The sequence below is a fragment of the Phyllobates terribilis genome, unplaced genomic scaffold (assembly GCF_046119375.1).
Source record: "Phyllobates terribilis strain yellow unplaced genomic scaffold, ASM4611937v1 Scaffold_1__5_contigs__length_1240528914, whole genome shotgun sequence".
Classification (NCBI taxonomy): domain Eukaryota; kingdom Metazoa; phylum Chordata; class Amphibia; order Anura; family Dendrobatidae; genus Phyllobates; species Phyllobates terribilis.
The window spans coordinates 275,590,022-275,613,284 of NW_027362761.1; the positions used below are offsets into that span (position 1 = coordinate 275,590,022).

The following is a 23,263-nucleotide window of genomic DNA, read 5'->3' on the forward strand; positions in this document are numbered from 1 at the left end:
GGGAAGATATACAAGGAAGGCCCTGGCGATAGGGAGAAGGAAGAGGGGTCACCTCTTAACATAAACCTGAGTTAGATCCCTGCACTCCCTATTATTCCTAAACAGGTCCTTCCCCCATGCGCGATCACGTGCCTAAGTCCTCTCTGGCCCTGAACTTGCCCTATCTAGTGCATAGGCAGTGAGACAGTAGTCTCACTGCTACAATAAAACGACACAAGAAAGGAAAGACAAACAAGTGGGAAATAACACAACACACAACAAATGGCACTCCTCAGCTTCTCCAAAAGGAAATTTTGCTGCTGCAACACTAACGCCTCAGCTTATCCAGAGACAGGCTCCTTCAAAGAGGTCAGTATATAAGATCTATAACTGCCAAGGAATGAAGCTAGGAGTGGGTTTATGTAGTGGAAGGGAGTGGTCACAAGGTGCTACAGCTGAGTACTCAAGCTACCAGTTAACAGCCAGAATTGAAAGGGTCCTTAACCCTTTCAGTACGAGTGAAAGTAAATCCACTCCAATTCAAGGTAATACACAAACAGACACTAAAGAGGACCTGTGATTGATTAAACGTTGTGACATTCTGATCCCAGGTCTTCCAGGAGTCTCATCAGGACGTGTCACACTCGAGACCGGGACAAAAGTAATTGAACAATTATCTCAAAAGCTTTTTAATGGGCTACATGGGCTTTTCCCTCGTTAATTCATCATCAATTAAGTAGGTAAAAGGTCTGGAGCTGATTCAAGGTGTGGCATTTGCATTTGGAAGCTGTTGCTGTGAACCCACAACAAGCGGTTAAAGGAGCTCTCAATGGATGTGAAACAGACTATCATTGGGCTGAAAAAATAAGAAATCCATCAGAGAGATAGCTGAAATGTTAGAAGTGGCCAAATCAACAGTTTGGTGTCCAGCCCATAGTTCTGAACAGTTCATTTACATATAAGAAACATATGGATTTCTTTGGAATAAGAAATCAGATTGCAGATATCAACGTATCATTTTATTTAGCTTCCTGTGACCAACATGCCCGTATAGACAGCTTAGTAGGGTTGATCCTACTGACAGATTCCCTTTAATAAGTTATTATTAATTATTATAGAAATAATCTGAATTATTTTACGCTTCTCAGAAGCTCAGCTTTCTTACAATAACAAAAAACCCTTTGAATTCATAAAAGAAAAAAAAGAAAAATTTTATATCATCATTACATGTGAGGAATGTCTATTTCTTACACATTCCTCACATGTAATAAAACTGTCAATCAGTTGCAAATCATGCTCACGGGAGCGATTTAACCATATCACCGATCAGCTGTAAATACTCGGAGCTCGGCCCGAGCATACCCGGACAGAACATACTCGCTCAACCCTATTCATAATATTTTTCTCTCTACATCTACATTGGTCATGTTTGCTACTATGGTTCTTGCATTTGTAGCATAATAACAATACTGCACAACCTATTGGACAATATGATTATGTCCGATGATCAAAAAGAACATATTGGTGCAGATGATTGAAGAATTATAAAAGAGGTGACACATCATTTTAATTTCTGCCTCCAACAGACACACCAAATGGAGATAGTGAGCCAGGTTTAGCAATCCTGCCTTGCTCATGACAACCAATACCAGCTTAGCTTCCATGAGTGGTTGTTATGGCCAACAAAAAGTTTTTAGACAGTTTTGATAAATGAGGCCCAGATACAGCACAACAGAATGAAATTCTCCAGCATATATTTTTTGGCACTGATAAAAACAAATTAATACATGTGTTCTTCGCAAACCAGCATACGCTGGGTTAATTGGGACCTCAATACTTTTGTCTTCATTTCATTTATGTTGTAACAGCCGATGATGGGAAGAAAGCAAGAGAGCATTACTATAATAATGGCCATCATATAAGCCCAGCCAAGTGAGCAGCTGCCGCTCCTGTAGGACAAGGATGAGTTGCAGATCTGATTTGCAAATGTAGAGCGAAGACTGACGGGAAACAGGAGAAGACCAAGAATTGTAACCGCCACTGTAAATGGAGAACAGAAAGAAATGATCAGAATACATAGGTATGGGAAGGAGGGGAAATATGTGAAAACGTTCCTCAGGTAACTGCTTTAAAATAGTGTAGAAATCAGCATCATAAATGGTTAGCCTATTTACTATGAATGCAACATCACACCTATATACACTGATCAGTCATAGCATAAAAAGCACTTGCTTAATATTTGATGCCGCCCAAACTGCTCAGACCCAGCAAGGCAAAAGCTCCAAAAGACTTGTGAAGGTAACCTCTAGATAGTTGGTACGTGACAAAGTAATGGAGCATCACAATGCCTTTTCCTCCATTTCTTTTGCATAGTGTAACCTGGTCTTTTATCTTCCCCAGGTGAACAACACACATGCACCCTGCTGTTCCCATGATATAAAGGAAAACGTTATTCATCAGACCAGGCCAGGCCTTCTTCCATTGTCCAGTTCTGATGCCCCAATGCTCATTGTAGGTACCTCTGGTAGTAAACAGGAGTCAACATGTACACTCTGACCAGTCTGCTGCTATGCAGTCTTAGGGCTTGTTCACACCACCATATTTTCGGTCCTTGAAAAAAAAAGAGGACAGCATTCGGACCAATGTTATTCACTGGGAGTGGGCAGATGAGCAATTTTTTTCACTGACCGAATCTGCGTGTGAGAAAAAATCTCAGCATGCACTAGTTTCTTCCGTAACCAGATGAGACTCACCCATTCAAGTTTATTGGTGCGCAAAAATATCGTACGGAGCCACAGTATAGTATCCGATTTTTACGGATAGATTGCAAATCTGTAACATAGGAAACTGTAAATGGTCTTATTAATTATAGCTGATGCTGTAAAAAACGTATTGTATATGGCCTGCGCATGAAAAAAAATCGCCTGAGTTTTCTGGATGAAAGTCTGAACGATTTTTTATACGCTTGCATGAACCTATCCTTAGGCTCAGCTCCGACTATGAGTTTTTAGTGTGAGCATACACACGACACGTAATAGATATACCCTGGCTTACATAGTGGTGCAGATTGCAAACAAGTTTATATATTGTACCACCAGTGGAAAAAAAATTTCAAGCCATTGGTCCTCTTTATTTTTATTTTTATGGAGATTTAAAACACTACATACCAAAAAAGGAACGGAATAAAAACAAGTAAGTCAATTGGTGCAGAAATGCCCAATAAAATCTGTAGTATCAAAAATTCTGCAAATACAAAGTGTGGGAATTTAGCCTTCTACAAAGCAAGCTGGTATGCATTGTGTATTCTCACACCTATCGTAGCCAGGATTAGCCATTTTAGCCAATCAGAATCAGAGATGGTACGTTTAGCGCACACTTTGGCATAATACCATTATCCTTTTATAAATGCTCTTCAATATATTTTTTTTTTTTGCGACATATTACATTTTCTGGAAACCTTTTTCATTAATCTGAATCAGTCATAGAGGTCTGAGCATTGAACTGCATGCAAAAATACAGAATACCTAAATATAACATTTCTAGTATATTTTGTGTTGTGCTGATGAAACCACACAGGGATACAAAGTTATGTCCATAGATGGAAAGTTTTATCAAGGACTTGTGCCTGCTTTCTGACACCAAAAAGTGCCATATTTGAATAAACAGTTGTAAATTGATTTTATGCCTTTCTCGCCACTTTTGAAATATATGAAGTCACAATTTAAAGATGCACCAAATTTATCAAACATTGTGCAACACTTAAGCGCAAATAACGATAATGCAACATCCAGCAAAATTGACTTAAAAAATTACTCTCATCATAAATTTCCCCCTATTTTTGCAAAGCCACACTTGAAGCATCCTTAATATAAAAGCATTTCCTCACAGGATAACTAGGTACAGATGTGTATAATGTTAACTTACTATTAACTGTGTTAAAGAGGCTTTACCGTTTCAGAAACCCCTGTCCCCCACCTGCAGTTTGATTTAAAAAAATAAACTGCGCTTGACTTACCCTCCCCGGGTCCAGCGCTGAGTCTCCTCTGCTGCTCCCGGTGTCTGTTATTGTCTTCAGCGCTCATGTCACATAGACACCATTGCAGGCAATTAGTTCGAAGGCTCCGAGCAGCTCGTGACATCTATTCGCACACAGCCGCTGAACTCAAATATTGTCTGTAGCGCTGCAGACAATGATAGACACCAGGAGCGGCAGCAGAGACTCGGCACTGGACCCGAAGATGGTGAGTAAAACACAGTTTTTTGGATTTTCTTAATCAAACTGCAGCCTAGGCAGGAGTTTTCCAAAGCAAAAAATCCTTTAAGTATCTTTGATAAATGTTTTTTTTAACATAATACAGTACAATATGAGTGGCAGATATGTCATCCATTGAGGGATCTGTCAGATGTATATGTTTTTTTTTTCATAATAAGTAAGGGCACATCTGTAGATGCTTTATCTTATAAAGGTAAGACATTATGAAATTAATAGAGTTTTGTACCTGCAATGATCTGTGTATGTCTGGCAGGGGTGCAGACCCTTCTCTGACATAGACCAGCTGGAATAACAGTCCATGACAGAACAAGTAAAGCGCCAAAGCTTAACAGCAGCCAACCAGCAAATAGTATCACCGCTGAAATCTAAAGAGATAAAAGAAACAAATTACTGAATGTGCCTTTTATGTATGAAAGTGGCAGGGAGTATACCAAGAAAGCAGAAAAGCAATTTAGCTACATATTTACATAGTTACATAGGTTGAAAAAAGACCTAGGTCCATCAAGTTCAACCTTCCTCCACCAATTGTACATCCTGTCATTGGTTTAACTGTAACCCACGATGTTATGTGTTTCGAGGAAATCATCCACACCTTTTTTAAAAGCTGTTATAGTGTCTGCCATTACTACCTCTTGTGGTAGCGTATTCCACAGTCCGACTGCTCTGACTGTAAAGAACCCTTTCCTGTTTAAGTGCTGGAATTTCCTTTCTTCCACCCGTAATGAGTGCCCCCTGGTCCTTAGTGTGGTCTTTGGAAGGAATAAGTCATGGGCTAGACCTTTGTGCTGATCACACACATATTTATACATGTAAATGAGATCTCCTCTGAGGCGTCTTTTTTCTAAGCTAAACAAGCCCAACTTTTTCAACCTCTCATTATATGAGAGGCCTTCCATTCTTTTTAAAGGGGTTGTCCGAGAATTTTATATTGACGGTCTTTCGTTAGGATAGGTCATCAATATCAGATTGGTGGAGGAGGAATGACAGCCGTGACCACCGCCGATCAGCTGTTCCCGATACTGGCAGTGGGCGGAAGTGCTCAGTTGCGGAGCTGCACAGCAAAGCTCCGTAAACAGTTTAGTGGTAGCAGATGGGTATTGCACATTCGCCCCTATTCAAATTAACCATGCAGTTAACGGAAGATAGGTCAGGCTAGGCAAAAATTTGTCAGTATAGTCTCATTAAATGGGCTAATACTCCAATATCAACACAATAATTATAATTTCTCTTTATTAATGTATCAATTAAAATGACTAAAACAGGAATAAAACCAACTTAATAATTATATGATTTACAGAGTACGTTATATGCAGGCTCCCTTACTTTGATGTAGGCTCAGAAGCCGAGCCGGCATCTTTGCCGGCAGATGATGGCTGTCATAATCAGCCATCATCTACCTCTAACAGCTGTGGGTGGAGCAACAACAGAAAAAAATTTAATAAGTGGCAATCAAAACATCTTATTTACCCCAAAATGATATTAAAAAAACACCGGCTAAGGGCGCAAAAAAAGAGCCCTCACACAGCTCAGTATCCCAAAAATGTTAAATGTTACGACCCTCAGAAAATGGCATGACAAGCAAATTTTTTTCTTTTATAAATTTCTACATTTTGTTTCACCACTTGAATAAAACAAAAACTGTGCATGTTTGGTATCTGCATAATCGTACTGACCTGGAGAATCATATTGCAAGGTAATTTTTATCATAAAATAAACCCTGAAATATAAAAAAAAACACGGGTGTGTCAGATGTGACAGACAGTCGCCCTGCAGTTGGTTGCAGAAGATCTCTTCATTTGGCATTACAGACATCTTCTTAGCTGTTTCACTCTAGGACCCAGTGGCAACCTCCCTCCTGCTCTAATTGACACCATTGCCTGAATGTTGTAAGTTTACAGCTGGACAGGTTGTGGACGAGAGGTATGTGTCCCCAAGGTGCCAAGCCTCGGTTTATCCACTCTCTGCCGAAGCAGATTCAGTCATGGGTTGCCCAGGGAGATCCCCGAAATGCAGATGACCTAGTAAGCCTAGTGGAGAGGTACTGGACGGTAGAGGGTTCCCTGAGTGGTCAAGCAGGGGTTAGGTCACCTTTCTGGGGTTCCCAAAGGAGGGATGGCTCCCAAAAGAAGGGGACTAAATCCTCACTGGGTGGGCATCCAAAGTCCTAGAAGGCCGCTGAATCGCAGCTGGGTGATCAATCACATTCCATCCTCTGTTGGAGGTGTCATGCCCCTGGCCATATAGCCGTCCGGTGTCCCATGAACTCAGAGCCAATGGACTGCAACATAGGCTGGCGTTCCTCCTATTTGGCCTACCCTGCCTGCAGCGCGGTTCCTCAACATGGCAAGGGCCCTCAAGCATGCTCAGTGTCAGTAAACAGGGTGCAGATGTCTGGATTGTTGGACTCTAAAAACTATCCTGTGGTCTGGGTGGATGTAAACACCAACTGTGGCACCACAGCTCAGGAAGTGGGAGTCGTTAAAGACTTGTGTGTCACCCCAGGCCTGGATGCCACAAACATTTAAGGCTGTGTCTGAGAGCAGGAGGGAGGTTCTCTGGTCATGGACCATTTGCATGCAGCACCTCCTGTCCCAGGCCAGTAGGGGGAGCAGGCTGCCCCTATAAAAGCTGGTACTGAGGGCAGGGTTAGGGAGACCAGGACCCACTTCTGAAGGATCCAGAAGGGTTCCCAGAGGAGAGGGACAGGTCAGCCGCAGCTGAGGAGTCCAGGAGGCAAAGGAGGAACAGAAAGCCAGGGACAGAGGCGACGAGAGCCAGTCCTGGCAGAGAGAGAACTACACAGCCGGACACTGGGGTCCGAGGCTGTCAGGGTTGCAAGCCCTGCAGCAGATAACCAACCCGCAAGGGATTTCAGGTCCCTTGGCCTGAGAAGCCTGGAGGCTCCGCCACACAGAGGGACCGGTACAGAACGGAGAAGCTACAGGTACCTAAGGCCCGAGTCACAAGCCATACAGGCGTAGTACACGGCAAGCTCAGGGAGGTGGGCTATCATACCACTAAAGGGGGAGATAGTCAGCAAGGGCAGAAAGAGAACGGTAGGCCTACCCACTCACCCTGACCAGTGGAGCTCGCCCGAATGCCCTCAGACACCCAGGTCCATTCCTACCCTGTACTCCTAGTGGGTCTGTGATAAGTTCTGCAGTAAAAGACCCTGGACTGCATTATTGGACTCTGTGTGGTTACTTCTGCGCCTGCACCATCACCCCCAACATCCTATTACACTGCCCTGAGGCTACACTCCTCCCGTGGGGAGTTGTACTATTCCCTGCTGCATTCCCAACACCAGCCTCAGCGGTCTGCCTTGCAGCGGCGGTCCCCCCTGACCGCAATCCACGGGTGGCATAGTCGGACTTTCAAAACCTACCAATACACCGCCACAGCATTTGGTCTGACCACCCTGAGCCACGGGACCATGCCGCCACTACTACTCCCAGCACTGCCCTGAAGTCCGGTCCGGAGTGCCCCACGGCCCAGGGGGCGAGTCACTTGTTGCACTCAATAATCGGACGGGACTTTGAATTATTCTGGGACATGTGGGGAAAAGCGGGGGCACCTGGTTGCTCAGATGACAGCCAGATCACCCCTGAAGAAACCTCGTCACAGGCAGTAATGGACGAGTTTCCCATGTGTGTGTTTGTGGGTGATGAAGATGATGCAGCATCCCCTGAGGCCAATATCCCTGAGCTGGAGGTGTCCGAGGGAAACTTTGGATCTTCGCAACTCAGGGATTCAACTCTTAAAGGGGGATTTGATAATGTGTCTGTACTTAACGGTGTTGATCAAGAGCCGGGGGGTGACACCAGATTCCCGTACTTTGCCATCAGTGGGGAGTTTCTATACCGAGTCACCAAAGTGAGAGGGGAGCTCGTCGAGCAGTTGCTGGTGCCAAGGACATACAGGCGTAAGGTGTTAGACATGGCCCATGCACACATGTTAGGTGGTCATCTGGGGGTAGAAAAAACACAGGAACGAATCCTCCATAGGTTCTATTGGCCTGGTTGTCAGTGAGAAGTTGTGAATTATTGTAGGTCCTGTCCCATCTGCCAGCTGACCTCCCCGGTGGCACACTTCCGTAGCCCCTTAGTGCCGTTGCCTATCGTTGAGGTGCCGTTTGATCGCATAGCCATGGATCTAGTGGGGCCCCTGGTCAAGTCCGCCAGAGGGCATCAGTATATCCTGGTGGTACTCAACTATGCGACACGGTATCTGGAAGCTGTGCCCCTACGAAACTCCTCCAAATGTATAGCTCGGGAGTTGGTCCATATTTTTTCTAGAACAAAGTTGCCTAAGGAGATCAAGGGACCCCATTTATGTCAAAGGTGATGAGAGAGTTTTGAAAAACTCAGTCTACCATTTACAGATGAACGGCTTGGTGGAAAGGTTCAACAAAACCTTGAAGGCAATGTTAAAGATGGTCGTAGAGAAGAACGGCCAAGACTGGGACTGCCTACTGCCGTACCTTCTTTTCCTCATCAGAGAAGTACCACGGTCCTCCAATGGATTCTCCCTTTTTGAACTGTTTTATGGCCGACACCCCTGTGGACTCCTAGATGTAGCAATGGAGACCTGGGAGGTGGAGTCTACACCCTACAGGAGTGTAATCGAACATGTGACCCAGATGCAAGAGAGAATTGCCAAGGTGATGCCCATCATGAAAGAACACCTCCTCAAAGCACAAGAGGCACAATCTAGGGTGTACAATAAATCAGCAAGAGTGAGACACTTCAACCCTGGGGATCGGGTGCTGGTACCTATAGTGGAGAGCTAATTCCTGGCCAAGTGGCAGGGCCCCTATGAAATAGTTGAAAAGGTTGGCGAGGTCAACTATAAAGTCCACCAGCCAGAAAGAAGGAAGCCCTACCAGGTGTACCACGTCAACTTGAATAAGCCATGGCGAGATAGGGAGCCCGTGGAAGCTCCGTGTTTGGTGACTGAGACTGACGCCAACGTGAAAGAGGTCAAGGTGGCAGAGTCACTGTCACGTGCCCAAAAGCAAAAATGCAGAGAGTTGCTACATCGGAATAGAGACCTATTCTCAGAACTTCCCGGTTGTACTCAGATCATAGAGCATGAGGTTCTTACTGAGCCTCATGTCCGGGTAAATTTAAAGCCTTATCGTATTCCTGCCTGCTGAGAGGTGATCTCGAAAGAGGTGAAGCGAATGCTTAGCCTGGGAGTCATTGAAGAGTCCAAGAGTGCCTGGTCTAGTCCCATAGTCTTAGTGCCGAAACAAGATGGAGAATGGAGGTTTTGCAATGACTATAGGAAGCTGAATGAGGTCTCGAAGTTCGACGCCTACCCAATGCCTAGGGTAGATGAGCTTATTGAAATGCTAGGACCCGCTCGGTACATCACCACTCTGGGCCTCACCAAAGGATACTGGCAAATTCCCCTGTCTAAAGAGGCCAAGGAGAAGACGGCCTTCTCAACGGCATACGGATGTTATCAGTACGTCAGGATGCCGTTTTGGCTGCAGGGAGCTCCGGCCACGTTCCAGAAAGCCGTGGATTGGATCTTAGCACCCCACAAAAAGTATGCAGCGGCCTACCTAGATGACAGCCAGGACTGGGAAAGTCATCTTGGCAAAGTTGAAGCCATACTTGATGCCCTAAGGAAGGCAGGCTTTACGATCAACCTGAAGAAATGTGCTATGGGGATGGAGGAAGCCAAGTATCTGGGCTACGTGGTTGGTAGAGGGGAAGTAAAACCACAAATAAATAAGGTTGAGGCGATCCTGAACTGGCCACAGTCCCTCTCGAAGAGGCAGATCAGGGCATTTCCAGGCATCGTGGGCTACTATCGTAGATTTGTCCCTAACTTTGCCCTGATAGCAGCTCCGCTGACAGTTCTTCTGAAAGGGATGAAGTCGGCTATGGCTAAGTGGTCCTCGGAAGCTGAGGCGGCTTTCCAGGAACTTAAACTGGCCCTCTATAAACAGCCAGTCTTGATGGCACCCAACTTCGCCAAAAGGTTTGTGGTCCAGACGGATGCATCGGATGTCGAGCTGAGAGCAGTCTTGTCCCAGAGGACAATCGACAGGAGCACTTTGTAATGTACCTCAGTCGGAAGCTGTCCACATGTGAGAAGAACTACTCCATAGTGGAAAAAGAATGTTTGGCCATCAAGTGGGCCTTAGACATTCTGAGGTATTACCTGTTAAGTAGAAGGTTCAGGTTAGTGTCGGACCATGCCCCACTGAAGTGGATGCGAGAAAAGAAGGGGAACAATGCTTGAGTAACTAGGTGGTTCCTAACCCTACAAGATTTTAGTTTACAGGTGGGGGGTATGTAAGGTTGCAGCTGGACAGGTTGTGGACGGGAGGTATGTGTCCCCAAGGTGCCAAGCCTCAGTGATGTAGGACCCGGAGAAGCAGGCTCCAGCACACATAGTGCTGAGAGGTAGTTAATGGGCCCGGATTAAAGGGCCAGGTTTTACGGGCAGCTGAAAGAGCTGGGTGGGATCAGCTGCTCACTTACCTCCAGTCCAGGTCTTGGAAGGTCTAATTTAAGACAGCTGCACATGCCTCAGTCTGTGTGTTGTGCAAGGTGAGCAGACCTTGCATGTGATGCTCAGTCTCTGCTTGAGGCAGAGAAAGACACTTTATTTAAACGGCTGAGGCTGTGCTGTATGGACTTGTTATTTTGAGCTTTGTTCTGTTATATTTTTTATGCTGGAAAAAGGCTGTTTAGTGTTTGCTTCATGAGCGGTTTAGCCTGTCAAAATAAACCAGCATGGATACTCTAATGAATGCGCCTCCTGTGCCTACCTCAACCACAGCAGAGTGAGTACCAAACCCTACAGTGTTTAAATAGTTTCACTTTGCTGCAGGCCGGTGTTGGTGATATTGACATGTTTCCTTGTGAAAGCTTGGAGCGAGTGCTGTCGGTTTACTTCCTCTCTGGTGCTAAGAGGACCTGTGTGTTATCTCTCTGAAGTCGGCTCAAGCTAACTTTTATTTTTCCCCCGTGTCAACCTTGTTGTCTTTAGTTGTTAGTGGGGATCGACTAGTGCTCATCCCCCTCCATCCCTATCCATGGCTTACGCTAGGGAAATACAGGGGTAGGTGCCTGTGCGGCAATTGGTGAAGAACCAATATAGGGATGGTAGGGGAGACAGGGTAATATCAGATCAGCCTAGGAGGTCTCCACTTCCACCCTTTCCCTAGAGTCTGGGCTCCCTTCCCCTCTTCTCTTTGTATTGAACTTAGTCTTTCCCATGCCTTGCGTGACAATCGCATAATAAAATGAATGGTGTCATTCAAATGTACAGCTCGTCCTGCAAAAACGCCCTCACATGGTTATGTCGATGGAAAAATAAAAAAACGTTATGGCCCTTGGAAAAAGAGGAAAAAATGAAAATGCAAAAATGAAAAATCGCCCTTGTCTCTAAGTGGTTAAATAGACACGCAGTCAAATTATGATGAAAGCAGCAAAACCTCCTGCGTTACTTGATATAATACTCTTATGGGATAAAGTTATATTTACCCTTTTTATTGTATACAGAACAATGGCATACCTCAGAGTCATGAAGTAATGAACCAGTAAAAAGATAAATGGTAAGCGCAACTCTTATATATGCAAATTAAAATGACCTAATCTGTTTTACACAAAGTAGGTTAAACATATGTTCTAGTTTATAGGGAGATTATCCCAAATAAAGTACTATTCATTCATAATCGCAACTCAAGAAGCACGAGCAACCTTAGAAGTATACAGTAATCATATACACTGTATGTCAGGGGCGGAACTACCGCCCGTGCAGCCGGTTCATTGGCCCCTCCAGCCTCAAGCAGGGCCGCCATCAGGGCATGTCTGCCCTGACTCCAGTATGGAGCCCAGCCGGTAGGGGCCCTCCTCTTGTGAGTCTCTCTCCTCATGGGGCCCCCGGCCCCATGCTAAGCGCCGGGTCCGGGACATCTCAGCGCTGCGCTGCGCTGCTGTGGCAGCGCCTTCATGATTCCCCTGACTTCCGGTCATGTGACGGCGCCGTCACATGGCCGGAAGTCAGGAGAACCTGGTGTCAGCGATTTGGACGAGCGCCAGGATTCTGCAGGGATCGCATGGGGGTAAGTATAACAAGTTTTGTTTTTTTCAAAATACAATTTACTAGGAGTGGGGGGAATGGGAGATGCACGTGTGTGTGTGTGTGTGTGTGTGTGTGTGGGGGGGGGGGAGATGATAAAAGATGCACATGGGGTGGGGGGGTGATGAGAGAGGTGCACATGGGGTGGGGGGGATGAGAGAGGTGCACATGTGGGGGGAGGGGGATGAGAGAGGTGCACATGTGGGGGGAGGGGGGTGAGAGGTGCACATGTGGGGGGAGATAAGAGATGCACATGGGGGAGGAGATAAGAGATGCACATGGGGGAGGGGGATAAGAGATGCACATGTGGCACCCCAGGGGTCTGGTTTCCACAGTAACGGCAATGTTATGTCTGAGAGCAGGTGGGAGGTCTCTTGGTCAGGAATCCTATGCATGCCACACCTCCTGCCCAGTCCTGGGAGGGGAAGAACTTCCCCTGTATAAACCTGGGGCTGAGGCAGGGTTAGAGAGTTCAGAGGGAGAGTTCAGCCAGGAGGGCTGACAGGGAGCTGTGGCTCCGGCTGGGCCCAGCTCCTGGGCCATGCCAGAAGTAGAGACAGAGAAGAGAAGCAGCTATGGGAAGAAACAACAGGAGCTCTGTGGGAGCAGTGTTACAAGGAGTCAGGGGCTGGCAGCTGCAGAGCTCGCCCTGACTGAGAAGATTTCTTACCGGACCCGGAGTCCGAGGCTGTGGGGACTAACTCCTACCCAGCAGCAGAATCCGTCAGGCAGGGGATTTCAGGTCCTCTGGCCCAGAAACCCGAAGGCACGGTCACACGCGTGGGACCAGCACCGCCGTCGTGGAGCGGAAGCTACTAGAAGGCCCCGAGTCACCGGCCATACGGGTGAGCACCACACGGTACACTCAGGGACGTGGGCTACTTATACCCGCCTCTAGCAAGGTAGCCAGAAGAGTATCGTTAGTTTGGGAGGCCTACAACTCCGCCTGGCCAGGGGAGATCCCATCTGCTCAAGGACTGACCAGGCCCCAATCGCTAGCCAGTACTCCGGGAGGGTCTATCTTTGTCACCAGTAAAGACCCTGAACTACACCGTACCGTCTCCGAGTGGTTCCTGCTACCCCCATCATCCACGTCGGCTGCCCTGAGGCCATACCCCTCCCGTTGGGGGTTATACTATCACGCTGCACAATCCTACCACCGGCCTCAGCGGTCTGCCCTGCAGCAGCAGCTCCTTAGCTGTACTCAACGGGTGGCGTAGTCGTCCAACATCTACCGCTAATACAGCGCCACTTAGTCTGACTCCCTGGGCACGGACCGGATCACCGCCACGAGACTACAACCCTCAGAAGATCCGGCTCCGGGTAAGCCCCCGTGCGCGCGATGCCGCACGACACAGAAGGCCCAGGGGCGCGTCAACTTTTGGCGTAGTCGGCAGGATTTCGTGCCCGCAACCACCGGGTACTGCGTGCCTGAAAAAGACTGTTCAAACTTACCAGTGGTGAAGTTTCCCGCCATCCGGCGCCATCTTTTGCCTTCTTCCCGCCATCCGCGAAGTTTTCCCGCCATCCGGCGCCATCTTCTGCCTTCTTCCCGCCATCCGTGGAGTTTTCCCGCCGTTGGACGCCATCTTGAAGACGCCGCGCGGGAAGAAGAGGGGCGTGGACTCCGAAAAGCCCGCGAGAACTGAAGCCCCGCCTCACGTCCGGACGTTGCGTAAGGTCCTGGAAGGAGCCCAGCAGACGCCGACGTCACAGGAGCGCGACGGAAGGTCCTCGACCCTGAAGATCCACTGCGGAGCCGCGGCCTACGGAAGAGGATCATCGCAAGGTAGGCCACGGTCCACTAGGGGGGAGGAAGATGTCGGATACGGAGGAGAGCTTCACTGCCTCAACCCCCGCCAGCGCCAGCGCTGCTGCAGTCATGCCTTTCACCATGCCCTATATCCCGGGAGCAGCCTGGCTACCCCAATACTCAGGGGAGTCACATACCCTGAATGACTTTAAAGAAAAGCTGGATAGCCTCTTCCAGGTGTACCCCCTCACAGAAGAGCAAAAAGTGAGCATCCTGGTGGCCCAACTAGCCGGGGCAGCCCAAAGGGAGGTAAAGTCCTGGCCACCTGGGAGGAGGACTGTCGCAGAGATACTAACCCAGCTAACCGAGGAGGAGCTGCAGTACTACCAATACGAGGAAAGCCAAGAGGACCCGGACGGGTCTGAGGACTACCCTCAGGAGGGAGCACAAAGAGGACATAGCTACTGAAGGGAAGTAGCGTGAATAAAGAGCTGTAAATAGTTACCCGTAAGGGTACAAGGACTGCTGCTAATTAAAATATGGTCCCCGTTGGGATTAGTGAATTGTTCCCCATGTGCCCCTATCTTAAACCAGGCTGAGGACTGTGAGCAGCCATTCCTTATCCCCACTGGCCGAGGACTGAGAGCGGCCATATCCTGTAAATAATTATGTGTTTCTAGTAATTTATGGGAGTCTTTGGTGGATTTACCGGGAATCCTTTGTACATGGTTGGAGCGTAACCCAGGAATGGACTAAAGACTGTTAAGGACTCGGGGCAGGACAGACCCCTACCTGGTTACGTCTCCCTGTTTTGGTGAAATGGACACCTTGCTTTTCTTCAAAACTGCACCCGGTTGCGGACACGCCGTAACCATCTTTATGTGTTTTTCTTATTGTATTATTATTGTTTATACCTTGTTATGTTTTTCTAAAAATATGTTTAGTCCCGGAGTACTAAATTTCACTAGGGGGGAATGTGGCACCCCAGGAGTCTGGTTTCCACAGTAACGGCAATGTTATGTCTGAGAGCAGGTGGGAGGTCTCTTGGTCAGGAATCCTATGCATGCCACACCTCCTGCCCAGTCCTGGGAGGGGAAGAACTTCCCCTGTATAAACCTGGGGCTGAGGCAGGGTTAGAGAGTTCAGAGGGAGAGTTCAGCCAGGAGGGCTGACAGGGAGCTGTGGCTCCGGCTGGGCCCAGCTCCTGGGCCATGCCAGAAGTAGAGACAGAGAAGAGAAGCAGCTATGGGAAGAAACAACAGGAGCTCTGTGGGAGCAGTGTTACAAGGAGTCAGGGGCTGGCAGCTGCAGAGCTCGCCCTGACTGAGAAGATTTCTTACCGGACCCGGAGTCCGAGGCTGTGGGGACTAACTCCTACCCAGCAGCAGAATCCGTCAGGCAGGGGATTTCAGGTCCTCTGGCCCAGAAACCCGAAGGCACGGTCACACGCGTGGGACCAGCACCGCCGTCGTGGAGCGGAAGCTACTAGAAGGCCCCGAGTCACCGGCCATACGGGTGAGCACCACACGGTACACTCAGGGACGTGGGCTACTTATACCCGCCTCTAGCAAGGTAGCCAGAAGAGTATCGTTAGTTTGGGAGGCCTACAACTCCGCCTGGCCAGGGGAGATCCCATCTGCTCAAGGACTGACCAGGCCCCAATCGCTAGCCAGTACTCCGGGAGGGTCTATCTTTGTCACCAGTAAAGACCCTGAACTACACCGTACCGTCTCCGAGTGGTTCCTGCTACCCCCATCATCCACGTCGGCTGCCCTGAGGCCATACCCCTCCCGTTGGGGGTTATACTATCACGCTGCACAATCCTACCACCGGCCTCAGCGGTCTGCCCTGCAGCAGCAGCTCCTTAGCTGTACTCAACGGGTGGCGTAGTCGTCCAACATCTACCGCTAATACAGCGCCACTTAGTCTGACTCCCTGGGCACGGACCGGATCACCGCCACGAGACTACAACCCTCAGAAGATCCGGCTCCGGGTAAGCCCCCGTGCGCGCGATGCCGCACGACACAGAAGGCCCAGGGGCGCGTCACACATGGGGGAGGGGGATAAGAGATGCACATGGGGGGGGTGAGAGAGGTGCACATGTGGGGGAGGGGGATGAGAGATGTGCACATGTGGGGGGGATGAGAGAGGTGCACATGGAGGGGGTGGTGAGAGCTGCACATGTGGGGGGATGAGAGATGCACATGGGGGGGAGGGGGATGAGAGATGCACATGGGGGGAGGGGGATGAGAGATGTGCACATGGGGGGGTGAGAGAGGTACACATGGGGGGGATGAGAGAGGGGCACATGTGGGGGAGGGGGATGAGAGAGGGGCACATGTGGGGGAGGGGGATGAGAGAGGTGCACATGGGGGGGTGGTGAGAGCTGCACATGGGGGGGATGAGAGAGGGGCACATGGGGGGGTGGTGAGAGCTGCTCATGGGGGGGTGAGAGCTGCACATGGGGGAATTGGGAGAAAATGAGCTGCACATGGGGGAATTAGGAGTAGGGGGATAATGAGCTGCACATAATGAATGTGGGGTGGGGGAGAGTAAATGATAAATGACGATGGGGTGGGGAGAGCACAGACATGATATAATGAATTGGGGCAGGGGGTGCATGTAAATAATGAATGCGGGGAGCAGGAAGTATAGAGTAGAGGTTCTAATTAAATTATATATTAAGTGCCTATTTACAGTTAATGGGGGCACCGTGGTGGATTACAATTTATATTTGGAATGGTAGGTTGCATAATAACTAACTATATATTGATGGTGGATGCACGTCTGTATTCAGCTGCGTAATGTAGAAGTTAGGGAATGTGCTCTAGATAACTGTGTTATTTTATGCAGAGACGAGTCCTGGCTGGAAGACGTGATGGCGGTCTGTGCTGGATGAAGGAGAAAAGCGTAGCTGAAGGACTTCACCTAGAGACGTCACCAGTGAGTCAGTGCATTACATGTACACTTACACTATATACTATGTACCGGGCTCCTGTGTATAATGTCACTGGTGATCACTGTATTACCTGTACACTATATACAGAGCTCCTGTGTATAATGTCACTGGTGATCACTGTATTACCTGTACACTGACACTATATACAGAGCTCCTGTGTATAATGTCACTAGTGATCACTGTATTACCTGTACACTGACAATATATACAGAGCTCCTGTGTATAATGTCACTGGTGATCCCTGTATTACCTGTACACTATATACAGAGCTCCTGTGTATAATGTCACTGGTGATCCCTGTATTACTTGTACACTATATACAGAGCTCCTGTGTATAATGTCACTGGTGATCACTGTATTACCTGTACACTGACACTATATACAGAGCTCCTGTGTATAATGTCACTGGTGATCACTAGATTACCTGGACACTTACATTATACATACCATGTATAGAGCTCCCGTGTATAATGACACTTATGGTAATATTAGTAATGTGGTGTAAATATTAGTAATGTGGTGGTAATATGTGGTCTGGTCATGGTGTGGCAGTTTTTCTCCCTTCTGTGTGGTATTATTCGGTCACTATGTTGTGGTAATATGTGGTCTGGTGATGGTGTGGCGGTATTCCCTGTATGTGGTATTATTGGTCATTTTAAAAAAAAATGTATATGACACATTCCCTTAAAGAAAACTAAATAAAAATATATCTAAAAAGAGTATTGGATATTTTAAGAAAATTTTAATAGGTTAGAGTAGGGCCCGGCCAGAAGAGTCTACCTTATCGTGGTGGCGGCTTTAAAAATCTTTTGGCCAAAACAAAAGCTGTTGGCTATGTATGTGGCACCGTCACATGGCTGAACGTCAGGAGAGCCTGGTGGCAGCGACGTGGACGAGCGCCAGGATTCTGCAGGGATCGGTTGGGGGTAAGTATAACAAGTTTTATTTTTCTTAAATACAATTAATTAACTAGGAGTGGGGGGATGAGAGATGCACATGGGGGGGTGAGAGATGCACATGGGGGGGGTGAGAGATGCACATGGGGGGATGAGAGATGCACATGGGGGGGATGAGAGATGCACATGGGGGGGATGAGAGATGCACATGGGGGGGATGAGAGATGCACATGGGGGAGATGAGAGATGCACATGGGGGGATGAGAGATGCACGGGGGGGGTGAGAGATGCACATGGGGGGGTGAGAGATGCACATGGGGGGGTGAGAGATGCACATGGGGGGGTGAGAGATGCACATGGGGGGATGAGAGATGCACATGGGGGGATGAGAGATGCACATGGGGGGGTGAGAGATGCACATGGGGGGATGAGAGATGCACATGGGGGGATGAGAGATGCACATGGGGGGATGAGAGATGCACATGGGTGGGATGAGAGATGCACATGGGGGGATGAGAGATGCACGGGGGGGTGAGAGATGCACATGGGGGGATGAGAGATGCACGGGGGGGTGAGAGATGCACATGGGGGGTGAGAGATGCACATGGGGGGGATGAGAGGCACATGGGGGGGGTGAGAGGCACATGGGGGGGTGAGAGATGCACATGGGGGGGTGAGAGATGCACATGGGGGGGGTGAGAGATGCACATGGGGGGGTGAGAGATGCACATGGGGGGGGTGAGAGATGCACATGGGGGGGTGAGAGATGCACATGGGGGGGTGAGAGATGCACATGGGGGGGTGAGAGATGCACATGGGGGGGTGAGAGATGCACATGGGGGGGTGAGAGATGCACGGGGGGGATGAGAGATGCATCGGGGGGGTGAGAGATGCATCGGGGGGGTGAGCTGCACATGGGGGGGATGAGAGCTGCACATGGGGGGGGGCGAGAGATGCACATGGGGGGTTATGTTTACTTTGTTGCCTTATGAAGCGCAGGGGGGGGGGCCCAAAAAATTTCTTGCACAGGGGTCCACTACAGTCTGTGTCCGCCCCTGCTGTATGTATTATACCATTTCGGAGGGAAGAAACTGGCACTATTGTAAATAATCTACCACATGACTTTACCATACCGGCAAACGCTTGTATGAACTAAATATATAATTATATTGATAAAACATTACAATTCTCTGCTTACCTTCCAAGACATATCTGGAATTTCCTCTAAGGTTCGGAAAGCTGTACAAGTTTGATTACATGGGTTGCTGGTTTTCCCTTCACACTGGACAAACACGCCAAAAGAAGTGTTATTATTTTTAAACCATGCAGAAGACATTAGGCTGAATCCTAAGATAAGTGATAAAATGAAAGACAATGCCACCCAAAGAGATCCCATACACGACACCATCGGGATAATTAGATCATGCTGCTCAATAAAATCTACAAGACTGGAGACCTTTCTTACAAGAATAGCTGCCGTTTATCAGATTATGAGTGACGTATGTTTACTTTAGACCAGGAACTTTACTAACATTTCCTTACAAGGTTTCCATGAAGGTTATTTAATGTCAGTTATTTTATATCACTCCTTTTATTAACTTTTCACGCTTTTATGTTTGCAAATTTCTATTGGAATTCCACTGCAACATAGAAGGCTTCGTATAATACTTTCTAACTTTAGTGCTGAATCTGTAAAGTACTCAAGATTCTGAATGATGGAACTCATTAAAGGGAATCTGTCAACAGGTTTTTGACACCTAATCTGAGATCAGCATTATGCAGAGGCAAAGACCCTGATTCCAGTGACGTATCCCTTACTGGGCTGCTTGGTGTAGTTTTGATAGAATCATATACCCAAAATAAAAACATAATAAGCAAATACCCTGCAGTAACATTCACGTAGTTCCCCATGGCTACGTGTCCACTAGACAGTTTTCAGTCCTTCTCAGCCCTTATCTACATACACATCACTTAACAAATGGTAAGGTTTTAATATTAGAGGTTAGGACCGTCCCGAATAGGGTCACCATGACGTGGTATGATTGCTTTTACATTTTTTTTTATCAAAATGATGTTAACTAAGCACCCTTTATTATTTTCATGCATTATTGCTGTTTTTATATTTATTTACTGCAGGGTATTTGCTTATGTTTTTATCTTGAATTTTGTCTGTTTAGTAGCCAGTGTGAACATGCGCCCACACGCTGCATGCATACCAACCTATATTCCAGTTCATCTTTTTAGTTTTTTTGTGGTTAGATTTTATAGCAAAAACCTGATTTATTTTAAGGGCACAGATGAAAGTTTATCTTTTTGCAGATGTAAAAAATGGAACTGGTAAAAATGTGCGCCAGCCATTTCTAATGATGTCTCATACATTGATCATTTCTGGATCAGAATAAGACATGCACTGAGCTTACTTGAATGGATACACTGATCTGTTTACAAAATGTGTGAATCATCCCATTAAAGGGGTTGTCTGGTCTAAAATGACAAGTCTGCAGCCACTCTAGATTTCCGGCGCACTAAGTACAAGTGTATTGGGCGAGGCTGGAAACAGTCTAGTTGGGTTCTGGCAGGGAGTATGCACAGGGCCAGCTCCAGGTTTTCGTGGGCCCCGGGCAAAACAGTCTCAGTGGGCCCCTTTAATACATACCACCATTCATGATGCACAGATACGGCAGAGAAATATAGGTATACAACACAAGGCCCAGCCTGTCCCCTCATCCTTCAAATATGCAAACATGCAGACAGTCAGGAGTTTCTATCACTGCAGGCTACAAGGCAGCGTCCTAATAGAGGAAATACTATAGAGGCAGCAGAGAGGAGCGCACACTGGAGAGGCGCCCGCTCATCACTGGGACGTTACCCAGCTCTGCCATGTCTGCTCACAGCGCTGCACCAGCCACTACACGTGGAGAAGCCGTCAGTCTGGGCATGCGCGGCTCACATATATCGCGGATGTAGAGCTTTAATTAGGGGGCGGGTTAGGGCATGAATTACCTCTTGAAGCTCATTAAGAGAATGCTAAGAGTGTGCAAAGCAGTCATCAAAGCAAAAGGTGGCTACTTTGAAGAACCTAGAATATAAGACATATTTTCAGTTGTTTCACACTTTTTTGCTAAGTATATAGTTCCACATGTGTTAATTCATAGTTTTGATGCCTTCAGTGTGAATGTACAATTTTCATAGTCATGAAAATACAGAAAAATCTTTAAATGAGAAGGTGTGTCCAAACTTTTGATCTGTACTGTATATATATTACTTTCAATAATTATAGCTATAGACCTTCCTTCTATTACCGTAGTATATGTTTGGCAATCCATATGGACATCTAATGACAATACATTTACAGGGATAGTGCATATTATGAAATAAACATTTTGTCTATTATACACAAATTGATAAATACATGAAGAAGTCTTTTATATAAAGTGAATCGTGCAATTCCTCCTTCATCTGTAAGAGAGAAAAATAGTGAAAGAAAATATAAATAAAAAGATTAAAAATACACTGATAAATTCAAAGTTTTACAGGTTTTTGAGCAAATAATCAGATTAAATTATGTAACGTTTAATCAACATTGAGGCCATTAGGTCTCAATGTATTTAGTTTATAAATCCATTTCATTTCTTTCTTTTTTTTTTTTTGTTTTAACATCAAGATGTTAAAGATTTAAGGTCAAGATGTCATGTGACCACGAGTTTCCTATTTGCTTGTGTGGCGCCCCTGCGGGTTCAGTCGCCACAGAGGTACTGCATCTCACCCAGAGGTGTGGTATCCCACTCTCAGGTAAGGAGGGAGTACTGCCTGGGACCCACCCACCTGCATCCAACACTACACCCTTCCAGACCAGCAGGCGGGGCAAGATGCACTGGCTTATGCTGAGCCCTGTCCCTGGTTGGAAGTGGGGGGGAACCGAGTGAGGGGGAACCATGTAGTGGGTGTGGGTGGAGGAAGCAGACAGGGGAGCACTTGAGTAGGACTACAAAAAGGGAACCATCTTGTAGGAGATCAGACAGTCTGAGGAGAGAGTCTTGGGAGCAGGAGCTCTGTAGGAGCTCTGCTCAGAGGAGAGGAGAGAGGAGCGGGCCTGAATTGAGAGGCCCAGGAGGACAGGCAGGAAGAGGACGGTAGCAGAGGAAAGGCTCCAGGAATGAAGGGGATCCCAGGGGCACGGCGAGTGCGGAAGCCATCCGTGCGCCCGAATCTACAAGGATGTGGAGGGATCAGGCCGCAAGGGGATCGGCCCCTAACTAGTGGAGAATTACAAGGCTCAGCTAGGAGCCGGAGGCTGCTGTACTTTCAGAGTGCAGCTGCTCACAACCGCAAAAAGGTAGCCGCAAAGGATTCAGGGGACTGCACGTTGCCCGCCAAGATCCGAGGCTACTGGCTTGGTACACTGGTTGCGAGGCGCAGGGCTGGAGGGTGAGAGCCAGCGCAGGAAGACGACCGAGGAAGGCACACAGAATGGGGTCCCGTTATGTACTCCTGAGACACCTGGGAGATTGCTGAACCCCTGCCTTGGTAAACACAGGACGGCGTGGGAGGTTACCCTGGCGCTGGTAACCTGAAGTCTGACAACTGTGAGTAAATCTGAAGACTGCACCCCACTGTGTCCTAGAATTACTATCTGCGCCATCACCTGCACTACACTGCACTGCAACATCTACCTTATTTAATCATCACTGCACCGCCCTGGAGCTTAGCTCTGCCTGTGATGAGCTGTACCAACTCTGCTGCGTCACCAACAGCTCCAGAGGATCTGTACCACAACAGCAGCTCCATATAGCCTCATACTACAGGTGGCAGCACGAACATTCTCTATAAAAACTATATTCTCCTTTTATTGACCGCCCTGGGTCACGGACCGGGTCACCGCCACTGTGACACCCCCAGCACCGACTGGCCCGCCATCTGAGTACACCACGGCCCAGGGGGCGTGTCACTTGTACCGACTAGATAACTTTGGCTTCTCTCAATAGAAGAGAATTGAGAGAAGTCGAAAGAATCTAGTGTTGACATGACCGCCTGCTTACATCAACGATGCTGGGGACATTATTACTGTACATGCGGGGACTCGGGAGATATTATTAAATATTAAGTGGGCACTTAAGAAGCATTATTGTTTATAGGGGCACCAGTAGCATAGCTACTGGGAGGCAGAGGCTGCTGAGCCAGCTGTCAGTCAGTTATAGTCCCCGCTCCCTATACACGGAGCGGTGACTGAATCTGTGCCAGCGCCACCCCTCTGACTTCAAGGGCAAGGCTGCCGGTAGGAATCAAGTTAATTTCCTCCC

General features: G+C 47.7%; 1 protein-coding gene across 2 annotated transcripts; it reads right to left on the reverse strand.

Annotated features, from left to right (window-relative positions):
• Positions 1 to 1,716: 1,716 nt before the first annotated feature.
• On the reverse strand, positions 1,717 to 19,449 carry LHFPL7 (LHFPL tetraspan subfamily member 7). 2 transcript variants are annotated; one of them, XM_073653957.1, is made up of 4 exons: positions 19,162 to 19,449; positions 4,479 to 4,617; positions 2,499 to 2,589; positions 1,717 to 2,019 (listed from the first exon to the last, which is right to left on the reverse strand). In XM_073653957.1, exons 1-4 carry the CDS (start codon positions 19,369 to 19,371, stop codon positions 1,830 to 1,832), a joined length of 630 nt encoding a protein of 209 aa, XP_073510058.1. In that variant the 5' UTR covers positions 19,372 to 19,449; the 3' UTR covers positions 1,717 to 1,829. The 2 variants fall into 2 exon arrangements, with proteins under 2 accessions (XP_073510058.1, XP_073510066.1); XM_073653965.1 differs by lacking the exon at positions 2,499 to 2,589.
• Between the last annotated feature and the right edge of the window lie 3,814 nt (positions 19,450 to 23,263).